General features: G+C 40.3%; 1 protein-coding gene across 2 annotated transcripts in view; it reads right to left on the bottom strand.

Moving 5' to 3' along the window:
• Nucleotides 1–12,907, bottom strand: part of LOC126354352 (protein tumorous imaginal discs, mitochondrial-like) — an 84,162-nt gene that overhangs the window by 55,229 nt on the left and 16,026 nt on the right. For both annotated transcript variants that reach the window (XM_050003926.1, XM_050003927.1), the window contains exon 2: nt 4,351–4,562. In XM_050003926.1, coding sequence (XP_049859883.1) covers nt 4,351–4,562 — 212 coding nt within the window. The remainder of the gene's footprint in view (nt 1–4,350; nt 4,563–12,907) is intronic.

Here is a 12,907-nt window from a genome sequence, read left to right as displayed (position 1 = left end):
TGCATTGTGTAGTTCACCAGTGTCTTTGTATGTGTGCTTACAAAGTACAAAGTCTGCAACATCTGTCACCGAACGACAAACCACGCCAAAACCACACCAACAACAATTTGCTGCAGATATGCTGCAGCATATTGATATGGATGCCAGCTTCCTGGAAAGATGTTTATTCTCAAATGGGGCAACCTTTCATCTATCAGGAAGGGTTACTAGTCATAATGTTTGGATTTGGGCTTAGCAAAATCTGCATGTTGTCATTGAACATATTCAGGATAGCCCTGAACTAAACTTTTGGTGCAGGCTAATGCACGACAGGATTGTTGGCCTATTCTTCTTTACGGAACAAGCAGTAAATGGGTCAGTGTATCTGGACATATTGGAGCAGTTTGTGTACCCTCAAACACAAGACTTGCAACCCAAAATCATTTTTCAACAACATGGAGCTCCGCGTCATTGGTCAATGTCTGTTTGAAAGTTCCTAGATAGGAAATTTCCCAATCATCGGATCAGACGCAGATGACCCGTTGCCTGGCCATGACACTCACCCGACATTACGCCCCTTGCCCCTTGATTTCTTCATGTGGGGATTCATGAGGACCACATGTACGTGACCAAAGTGAACAATATTCCTACATTTCGACATCGTATCACTAATGCGATTGCAACAGTAACAGAGGAAATGTTACAAAGAACTTGGCAAGAAATTGAATATAGACTCGATATTCTTTGTGCTGAAAACGGTTCACATGTAGAGGTGTATTGGTGATAAATAAATAAATTCTTTGAGAGGCTCTACAATGTGGTGCATTTTCCACTGTCGTGTCTACTGTGTCCCCCCCCCCCCCCCCCCCCTTGGGTCTTTGAAATCAAGGAGGTTTGAGTGGGACACCCTCTATTATTTCAGCCTTTCACAATTATGTTAATGTATTTTAATTCACTCGATAACTCCCAATCATTGAACTCCATTTTGTTTTATTTGATGTGAGAACTGTACACGAAGTAAAAATAGAGAACACCAGTATGATGAAGTGTAAACACATGTGATGTGGAGATTCTAGCTCTGACAGCTCTACACATGCGCAAATCTAGCACCTTGGGGTGCCAGAAAAATATTTTCTAGTAGATTCTGACAGCTTGCATTCACTGCATATAAACAGCTAACAACCACACTCCAAGTATCCAGAAGCACGAGACGGTACTGCTCAAATGTGACTTCAGCTCTGCACATAGGCGTGAGCCACTGGCAGCTGCACAAATAAAAGTATTATTAGCTACGTTGTAGCAATGTCTCTGCGAGTTTATTAAAGAAAGTGCAGGAGGCCACGATTTATCCAGGTCGAAATTTTTATCTCCTTTCATTAAATCCTTAGTCAAATTAATTTCAACTGCTTATTTAGAGCCTCACTCATGGTAACAGTCTTGGTGGTGACTTCAGAATAACCAAATCTCCTGAGCGATTTTGTGCAGCATATTAGCCACAGAGTGTGAAAGACTTCAAATTTTGGACTATGTGTTGAACTCTTCTTCTGATTCATCATTTGTGGCAGATAGCTATTCACAGACTGTCAGAGCTTTAATTTTTGATGGATGTTTGACACTGAAGCATTGCATTTTGCAGTGTGTCAATGTGCTGCAGTGAACTAAAGCCTGCTTAAATTAATTTCTCATAAACTATAAGCACTGATGAGAAACTAAATAGATATTTTTGGACAGTTGTATTAATGCTTTTCATTTACTACAGAATTAATTAATGATCTTTAATTTCCGATTCTCATGAAGTTAAGGTGCTTCTGGACTTCGAAACTGAGTTACCACTTGTGATGGATGCTGTGTATAAGAGCTTGCTTTGATCAGATATAATGTACTGCTATCTTTACTACACTTATATGAACATTCCTGACAGGCTATTCTTGTAAAAACTCTTTGTCTTATTTCTTTTATTGTGAGGCCACCATTTTCAGGTGAATTCAGTTTCATTTAATAAAATAACATTTGTTCAATCTTAATAACAAATACTTGTCTTTGGTTACTTAACCATCTTATTTTAATAATTTTATTTAAAAATGTTGCCCTGTTTTGAAATTCTCATCAATTGCTAGAAAACTCAGAAAAATCCTAAAAATTCCACAGCCAAGTTGGCCAAAGGGTGATAAATGGAACAATATATAAACACCCCTTAGACATGTGTTTCAGCCAAAATGTCTTCTACGTTGCACATTTGTCCAGCTCTCTACAGTTCTGACCTCAAATTTTAACACTGATTTTATTAGCTGAAAGAGAAAGAGCACCTCAGTTGAAGTCAACATTCGAATTTTGAAATTTTCTTACCTCACAGAGTGACCAGTGTCAATGCAGTGCTCTGCCACAGCCAATTTCCTGGGCCATAACAGCTGGCAGTACCTACCATGCTCTATGCGTCTTGCATGGACTGTACAAGTTGTTCGCCCTATGTAAGAAAGCCCACATTCACTGGGAAACTTGTTAACTACAGCCCTGCTGAACTTCAAGTCATTTCTGACAGAACAAAAAGTGCTATTGTCTTTAGTGGAGGGTGAAAAATCATTTTAACTTTGTGCTTGGTGAAAATTCAACCTATTTTTAATGGTTTCCCATATACAGCAGGAAAGCCATGGATTTAACTCTATGTCTTGTTCCTAGTTCCCTGTATCCACCTTATTCATGGTTTGTTACGGATCTGCACTTGCTTCAAAAACTCTTTAAGTGTAGACGCTCATCCTGCAGTCTGCGCTCATCGGCAATGTTATGGGCTCTGTGAATCAAAGTTCTGAGGACACTAATCACCTACAAAGGGTAGTGGTACCTATTTACATGTAAATACAAGTCTGCACAAGTTGGCTTCTGATAAGCTGCATGTTCCAAGGTACCATCAACTTTGCGATAACCAAACTTTCAGAAATGGAAGGCTCCCTCCTTTTTTGATACCCACTACAAATTGAATTTTTTCATGAACTGAATTTAGATGGTTTAAAAATTCTTGTAACTTGCTCTTACAATGGGCCACAATACAAACATATTATCAACAATCTCCAAAATACTGTGTTTTTCCCTCAAAGTCCTCCTCCATAAACCAAATGGCAACCAAGGACGACAAGGGACTACCTATGGTGACACCATCACTTTGTTCACAAAGTTCATTATTAAATGATACATATGTTGATACCACAAAATGTCTTAACAAGGTTGAAACCAGAGGTGAACATAAGGAATAAGAAGGTGAACATAAGGAATAAGAAGTCAGAGAGAGAGAGAGAGAGAGAGAGAGAGAGAGAGAGAGAGAGTTAGATCCATAGTATTCCAGTCATATGTGGGAAATCTGTCACTAAAAATAGGTTAAGAGTCTCACCAAACACACAAAGTGACTTTTTGCCTTCCACTGAAGACAGTAGCACTTTTGGGTTCCATCAAAGATGACTTAAGACTATGAAAGGCTGTGGTTTACAAGGTCCTCTGCAAGTGTGGCCTTTCATTCACTGGGCGGATGACTCAGAGTGTATGAAAGATGCATGGAACAATATAGGTACCCTCAGCTCATACAGCCAAATAAATTGGCTGTGGCAGAGCACTGCACAAACACCAGTCACCCTAAGCGGTATGGTAATAACTAAATTTTAGTGCAGAGTTAATTTCATTTTGATGGTGAAAGTAACAGCTGAATTTTGTTTGGTAAACAATTTAACTAACAGAGATAGCAGTTTCAACCCTGAAAAATCATGGAACCCGGTGCTTTCTTTAATAAACTCAAGATATCACTAAAGTGCTGCTAATAATGATATAATGACATCCCAGGATGGATCAACTGTGTAGCCTCAGGTTTAGTTTTTGCATACTCTTTGCCACCAACCTCTGGTCTTGTGTATCTGTGATTTAAAACAATGGAACGAAAGTGCTGTAGCTTCAGTCTCCGAAGACTGCTGTAAGGCAGGCTATATGGCCAAATATTGGAAGAAAAAATAGTGTATGTCACTGCAGTCTCAAATTTAATGGAGCAGTTGTAAACAGCAAAAACATCAAAATTCAAATAATTTTAATTTACTATAATCTTAGTTTCTTTGTTCTTTGCCAAAATGTAACCTATTAATGCCATCCTTAGGTTATGGCAAAAAATGGTATCCATCAAACAGCTTTAGCATGGAGACATTTGATTTGCATAATATTTGAAACATTCTTGGTTGGGTTATTTCCTTTAGGAATAAATAAATGACGAAAGACAAGAGTTACATGGAACCAGTTAATGAACAAAGTGTTTGGCAGTAAAGTCACATTAATTTAAAAAGTCATCATTGCCAATCATAAGTAGATCTGTTAAAAAATAATGGTGACTTGCTGTCTTACCTCATATGCCTCTGATACCTCATGAAATTTTTTTCCTGCATCAGGATCAGTTTTGTTCGTATCTGGATGGTACCGTTTTGCTAATTTGTAATATGCTGCTTTAATTTCCCTTGCAGATGCATTTCGAGGAACACCTAAGATTTCATAATAGTCTTTCTTTTGTTTGAGCACCGAAGATGTATGAATATCCCTTGATACAGCAGACTGCAGAACTGCAAGAACAATATCAACACAGTTACAAAATCTTCAATAAGGTACAGTAAAAAGCCCAATAATTACCACACAACCCACTACACTTCTTAAACTTTATGCGTAGCAATACGCTCGTTACACAACTAATAGCATTAATTCTGGTTACCTTAAATTAAATATATGAACCATTTTTCATAATGTGAATAATAATATCAGTTATCACAACCATTATCAGTACGAAAAATTTTCACTTTGTGAGGCCATGGCAATTTGGTGACCAAGTAAGGGGTTTGGTTCAACACACAATAATGACGAAAGGCAACCACTCAACTTAAAACTGTTTGATATGTGGCCACAATCAAGTGTTTATGCACCATGCATCAAACAGCAACAAACTGTGGTTGCCTTTCTTTACTTTCGTTTATTGCTTTCATATTGGAATGTCCATGATTTTAACGTGGGTCTAGTTGTGTACACAAATGTCACCACCAGTTTCATATCCTTATCTAACAATGTATTTAACATTGTCCAATGTGACAGGCTAACAATATAATTAGAGTGAAGTTTGCCTAATACAAAAGACATAACTTAGCAATAAGTACAGTTAGTACAGTTTCTGTGCCCTTCACACTTTTAAAGATGCTACATAATCTAGAAAAAGTCACCAACAGGAACAATTGAAAAGAACTTGCATGACTTGGTCATGGAAAGAGACATCAGAAATATACGGTTCTTAGGATGAGAGCAGTTACCTGGAATTGGCCAAGCATTTTTGGTGTACACCAGCAGATGTTTTATCATCAGTAACTAAATTGAGTGTGCACAATTTACATCCCTCCATCTATCAATGCATTATTTGTTTTACTTTCAGTTAAAGCTGATGATGATGAAGTCCCATACTCGGTGACAGAGCGTAAGGGAACAATGTGGGAGACCCGCATCGCCACACTAGGCAAGATCCTAGTGGAGGTGGTTCGCCATTGTCTTCCTCTGACCATAATGGGGATGAGTGATGATGATGAAGACGACAACAACAACACCCGGTCATCTCAAGGCAGGGAAAATAACTGACTCCGCCGGGAATCGAACCCATGCTCAGGAAGCGAGAACACTACCGCAAGACCAAGAGCAGCGGACCATTTAAAGCTACAAACCTCAAAATATTTTGGCCAGAGAGTAAAGAATGTTTAAACATGCCATATTGACTGGAACACAATCGTCTGGACTGAACCAAACATTTTGCAGTGGTCATGACACTGTTGGAAACAAACCTTATGAACCTCAACCACATTAAAGCATTACTAATGATGGCATCATAGCAGTTTGGAAGCCTGTGGAGGTACAAAGCATTTAGCTGTTCTTGAGACTTCATTGGCAATGAGTAAAGTGCAGGGATAGCTCACATTATTCTCACATTGACTATGCATGGTCCAATTCCCTTAGTGAGGCACAAAGGAAGGTTATGAAAGACATCTCAATGACCTAGAAATCACTTTGTGTATGAAGGAATACTATTTCTTTTAAACAAGGACTTGTGATGAGGCATGGGTTTGCCAGAATATGCCACTAAACAGTGGATAGCAAAAGCATGCACAAAAGCAAAGCTTTTAGCACCTGTACTAAAATTTTATGACAAAAGAGTAGATAAAAATAGCAGAATAATAGAACTTCAAATGCATTTAAAAAAATAAGACTGCTAAAAATATCTCTCTCTCTCTCTCTCTCTCTCTCTCTCTCTCTCTCTCTCTCTCTCTCACACACACACACACACACACACACACACACACTGTCCATTCTAAAACTTACAATAAAAAAAGTCAAAGCAGCAGAAAGAATTAAAATAGTACTTCAGATACCTGTGGCTTTTTAGTCGCTGGGATGAAAAGAATATGCCAGCCACCATGCAACATACTAAACCTTCAGTCTGGAAGGTTAGGCTGGAGTCCAGACACCACGCAGTTTTTTAAAAGCGTTACCACACTTGTCTCATCGTACCTACAATAGAGGGCATATCTCCACCTAAATTCACTTCTGCCCTCCCATCACAATATATGCACTTGGTTAAAATGTGGTATATGAGGAGTTGTGTGTCACAGGCCTCACAAATGGGGAGCAGGGGAGGGGCAGAGGGAAGGTGGGCTCCACTCATTAGAGTATGAAGCCATGTGTCAGGGGACAGAGCTGCTGGGGTCCAGGGCCCTATTTCGAGACAGGTTAGGGTTACTACATCCCAATGGAGACACCAGTATGAGGTATGCAATGGCCAGGTAGTTGTTTCACCAGCCACAGTTTACTGTCCCTCATGATCAGGCACTCCTCCTGCCATAGTTGTAAGACTCTCTTACTCAACAACAAAATGACAGCATGCAGGGGAATGGACACTGTTTCATGTCATGTTCACTCCTGGCTGCTTGCTCATTTCACAAACTTCTCCCAATGCCCCTAGTATCCAGCAATTCCCTTACTTCTGCTAAAGAAGTAGTAGTTTGTCCTGTATTGTTCATATCATTTTCTCTGCTAGTTTCATTTGTTGCAATGCTTGTGAAGCACTAAGGGGAGAAAATGAGAAACTCATCTGCTCCAGTGCCTTCAGCATCAAGGGAGCCCTGCAGTAAATACAGTGTATTCATTTTGGTGGCAAGTCCTGAAGACACAGTCAGGTAACATTACTGAATAGCCTCGGAAGTCTCCCTGCACTGAACTATTAGTGCACATAACTTTAAAACTGTAATGCCTTTTGAAAACAGTAGATAAAGTAGATTTAAACGATAAATCTGTAATGTGATCTTTCTTACAATTCGTAAAATCTAAAATAATTCTCAGCCACTTCAAAAGCCATGGTAGAGATCTGTTCCAAGCCTGAATTAAAAGTTTAAAATCAGTCACACTCATCTCCAAATGGCAGTCTTTCACATATATCCCACGTTGTCTCATTGCTCCCTGTCTATTATTAAAGAATTCTGATTGGTGGGCAAGCAACTGTATGGTAGGTGGATGACTGTGGTGTGCATATTGTCACACCATGAGGAGTCGCTGCCTGAAGTTCAGCGGCGGTTCACCAGCATCATCAGAGAGGCTTCTCACATGTTTTTTTTTTTTTTTTTTTTTTTTAAGTAGGAAGGCCTTGCAGACCCATCGATTGTGCACTCATAAGTAAGCCATGTTCGGTCTGCTCCCTACAACTTACGGTTAACACATTTTAAAATCAAGAACAGTGTCCCTCACCTGCAGATGAGAAAAGTTAAAAGCAGAATGTGAATTGCTAAAATGGACAGAACAAAAGATGAAAAAGTCCTCCATACACACAGAGCACTAGACAACTTTTTAATGTTGACTATATATTATTACGAACCATAGCAAAGATAGTCACCCTTAAAACACTATCTCGGGGAACACCATTATTTTGTCCAAAGTGATTACAGAGGATGTTAACAACTCAGTATTTCAAAACATGTGTTCAGAGAAAGGGGCACATAAAGATGGGAAGACATCCCACTCATGGATCTGTTTAAGGTTATTGTGCTTCCAAGTAGTATCCAAGCACTATTCTATGTCAAAAAATATATTAAGTGATGCCTGTACAGGAAAGACTGTTGTATAGTTGCTTCCAGGAGGACTAAGTAATCAAGAGAGAGAATGATATCTCCTGAGCCACAATGAAAGTTATTAAGAAGCTGTCTGGATTCTAAGATCCAGGCAAGCATCACTGATCATTTGCTCTGAGGTTTTCCCATACAGCCAGTGAGGGCAACCATGTGATACCTACTTGGGAAAGTACAGTCCTCCGCATGTTTTAAGACTGGTATTAAAACGGCCCCTATCTGCAAGTTGGGAAAGTGACCTGACATCCAAATAAGGTGAAAAAGGGCAAGGAGGATTTCTTTGCTTCGACCTATGAGGTGCTGCAAGAAGCTATACTGGACCTATTGTGGCCAGGTGATGCAGCATCAGTTGCAGATACACACAAGTTAATCTAACTTAACTAACTTATGTTAAGGACAACACACACCCCCACACCTGAGGGAGGACTCGAACCTACTACCAATGGAGCGGCACAAACATTGGCAAGGTGCTCCAGACCGTGTGGCTGATTCTGATTGGTAGTAGCAGTTAACTCTGGCAAAATATCCCACCATTGTCTGGGAAATGCCCCACAGGCTGCTCTGAATACTTTGTTCCGCATTACAGCAGCAACTGGGTATGTACCATCTCTTCCAGTAGTTCTCCTGATGGGCACCTATACAACTATACTTTTGGTGGAACAGTTTATTGTGTTCAGGACTTGATGCCACAAACTCTTCTTGCTTCATCTAATAATTTAGTGATTTTCACACTTGTTACCCGAAATACTGTGAAGCTTTCCTGCAGCTGACAGGCACTTACACCTACACCAAACTTTCTGCCTGTCTCTGACTGTGTAGCAGCATTTGTCACTCTACCAAGGGAGATTTTAGTTGTCCTTTGGATTGTGGAATGGATGCTTCAGCAGCATGGTGGATTGTATTGACAATATGACTCACCCATTCCTAGACAGTGCCACAGAATTCAAATATAGAAAGTTGGCTGCACAGCATCCATTTCGCCTTACTGTACAGCCATCATGGCATTTTCAATTCAGATTGAGAAGTGATCACTTGAGTGCAAGTCACTGCAATGCTTGCGAAGACTTGACTGCACACCCAGAGATTGATAACAGTTAACAATCCTATTGCAGTAATGAAGTGTGTGCTCAGAATGAGATTTTCACTCTGCAGCGGAGTGTGCGCTGATATGAAACTTCCTGGCAGATTAAAACTGTGTGCCGGACCGAGACTCGAACTCGGGACCTCTGCCTTTCGCGGGCAAGTGCTCTATCCCTTCTTTCAGGAGTGCTAGTTCTGTAAGGTTCACAGGAGAGCTTCTGTAAAGTTTGGAAGGAAGGAGACAAGATACTGGCAGAAGTAAAGCTGTGAGGGCGGAGTGTGAGTCGTGCTTTGGGAGCTCAGTTGGCAGAGCACTTGCCCGCGAAAGGCAAAGGTCCCAAGTTCGAGTCTCAGTCCGACACATAGTTTTAATCTGCCAGGAAGTTCCAAGTGTGTGCTCTTCCCCCTATTTAACAGACATGTGTCATGGCATTAATAGGCCTTAAATGGCTCTACCCCTGGAGCATATGATTGCAGTGTCCCAAAGTACATTGTTGTTGTTGCGGTCTTCAGTCCTGAGACTGGTTTGATACAGCTCTCCAAGCTACTCTATCCTGTGCAAGCTGCTTCATCTCCCAATACCTACTGCAAGCTACATCCTTCTGAATATGCTTAGTGTATTCATCTCTTGGTCTCCCTCTGCGATTTTAACCCTCCACACTGCCCTCCAATACCAAATTGGTGATCCCTTGATGCCTCAGAACATGTCCTACCAACCGATCCCTTCTTCTTGTCAAGTTGTGCCACAAACTTCTCTTCTCCCCAATCCGATTCAATACTTCCTCATTAGTTATGTGATCTACCCATCCAATCTTCAGCATTCTTCTGTAGCACCACATTTCGAAAGCTTCTATTCTCTTCTTGTCCAACTATTTATCGTCCATGGTTCACTTCCATACATGGCTACACTCCATACAAATACTTTCAGAAATGACTTCCTGACGCTTAAATCTATACTCGATGTTAAGAAATTGCTCTTCTTCAGAAACGATTTCCTTGCCATTGCCAGTCTACATTTTATATCCTCTCTACTTTGACCATCATCAGTTATTTTGCTCCCCAAATAGCAAAACCCCTTTACTACTTTAAGTGTGTCATTTCCTAATATAATTCCCTCAGCATCACCCGACTTAATTCCACTACATTCCATTATCCTCGTTTTGCTTTTGTTGATGTTCATCTTATATCTTCCTTTCAAGACACTGTCCATTCCATTCAACTGCTGTCTCTGACAGAATTACAATGTCATCGGCAAACCTCAGAGTTTTTATTTCTTCTCCGTGGATTTTAATACCTACTCCGAATTTTACTTTTGTTTCCTTTATTTCCTTTACTGTTTGGTCAATATGCAGATTGAATAACATCAGGGAGAGGCTACAACCCTGTCTTACTCCCTTCCCAACCACTGCATCTCTTTCGTGCCCCTTGACTCTTATAACTGCCATCTGGTTTCTGTACAAATTGTAATTAGCCTTTCGTTCCCTGTATTTTACCCCTGCCACCTTTAGAATTTGAAAGAGAGTAATCCAGTCAACATTGTCAAAAGCTTTCTCTAAGTCTACAAATGCTAGAAACGTAGGTTTGCCTTTCCTTAATCTTTCTTCTAAGATAAGTCGTAGGGTCAGTATTGCCTCACGTGTTCCAGTGTTTCTACAGAATCCAAACTGATCTTCCCCGAGGTCAGCTTCTACTAGTTTTTCCATTCGTCTGTAAAGAATTTCGTTAGTATTTTGCAGCTGTGGCTTATTAAACTGATTGTTCGGTAATTTTCACATCTGTCAACACCTGCTTTCTTTGGGATTGGAATTATTATATTCTTCTTGAAGTCTGAGGGTATTTTGCCTGTTTCATACATCTTGCTCACCAGACGGTAGAGTTTTGTCAGGACTGGCTCTCCCAAGGCCGTCAGTAGTTCCAATGGAATGTTGTCTACTCCGGAGGTCTTGTTTCGACTCAGGTCTTTCAGTGCTCTGTAAAACTCTTCACGCAATATCATATCTCCCATTTCATCTTCATCTACATCCTCTTCCATTTCCGTAATATTGTCCTCAAGTGCATCGCCCTTGTATAGACCTTCTATATACTCCTTCCACCTCTCTGCTATCCCTTCTTTGCTTAGAACTGGGTTCCCATCTGAGCTCTTGATGTTCATAAAAGTGGTTCTCTTGCCTCCAAAGGTCTCTTAAATTTTCCTGTAGGCTGTATCTATCTTACCCTTAGTGAGATAAGCCTCTACATCCTTACATTTGTCATCTAGCCATCCCTGCTTAGTCATTTTGCACTTCCTGTCGATCTCATTTTTGAGACATTTGTATTCCTTTTTGCCTGCTTCATTTACTGCATTTTTATATTTTCTCCTTTCATCAATTAAATTCAATATTTCTTCTGTTACCCAAGGATTTCTACTAGCCCTCGTTTTTTTTTACCTACTAGATCCTCTGCTGCCTTCACTACTTCATCCCTCAAAGCTACCCATTCTTCTTCTACTGTATTTATTTCCCCCACTCCTGTCAATTTTTCCCTTATGCTCTCCCTGAAACTCTGTACAACCTCTGGTTCTTTCAGTTTATCCAAGTCCCATCTCCATAATTTCCCACATTTTTGCAGTTTCTTCAGTTTTAATCTACAGGTCATAACCAATAGATTGTGGTCAGAGTCCACATCTGCCCCTGGAAATGTCTTAAATTTAAAACCTGGTTCCTAAATCTCTGTCTTACCATTATATAATCTATCCGATACCTTTTAGTATCTCCAGACTTCTTCCATGTATACAACCTTCTTTCATGATTCTTAAACCAAGTGTTAGCTATGATTAAGTTGTGCTCTGTGCAAAATTCTACCAGGCGGCATCCTCTTTCATTTCCTAGCCCCAATCCATATTCACCTACTATGTTTCCTTCTCTCCCTTTTCCTACTGTCGAATTCCAGTCACCCATGACTATTAAATTTTCATCTCCCTTCACTATCTGAATAATTTCTTTTATTTCATCCTACATTTCTTCAATTTCTTTGTCATCTGCAGAGCTAGTTGGCATATAAACTTGTACTACTGTAGTAGGTGTGGGCTTCGTATCTATCTTGGCCACAATAATGCATTCACTATGCTGTTTGTAGTAGCTTACCCGCATTCCTATTTTCCTATTCATTATTAAACCTACTCCTGCATTACCCCTATTTGATTTTGTGTTTATAACCCTGTAGTCACCTGACAAGAAGTCTTGTTCCTCCTGCCACCGAACTTCACTAATTCCCACTATATCTAACTTTAACCTATCCATTTCCCTTTTTAAATTTTCTAACCTACCTGCCCGATTAAGGGATCTGACATTCCATGCTCGCATCCGTAGAACGCCAGTTTTCTTTCTCCTGATAACGACATCCTCTTGAGTAGTCCCCGCCCGGAAATCCGAATGGGGGACTATTTTACCTCCGGAATATTTTACCCAAGAGGACGCCATCATCATTCAATCATACAGTAAAGCTGCATGCCCTCGGGAAAAATTACGGCCGTAGTTTCCCCTTACTTTCAGCCTTTCGCAGTACCAGCACAGCTAAGCCGTTTTGGTTATTGTTACAAGGCCAGATCAGTCAATCATCCAGACTGTTGGCCCTGCAACTACTGAAAAGGCTGCTGGCCTCTCAACAGATACCCCTCCGATGTGGTTGCACCTATGGTACGGCTA

The sequence above is a fragment of the Schistocerca gregaria genome, chromosome 3 (genome assembly GCF_023897955.1).
Source record: "Schistocerca gregaria isolate iqSchGreg1 chromosome 3, iqSchGreg1.2, whole genome shotgun sequence".
Lineage (NCBI taxonomy): Eukaryota > Metazoa > Arthropoda > Insecta > Orthoptera > Acrididae > Schistocerca > Schistocerca gregaria.
The sequence above is the reverse complement of the archived record's forward strand: the minus strand, read 5'-3'. Positions and strand labels throughout refer to the sequence as shown.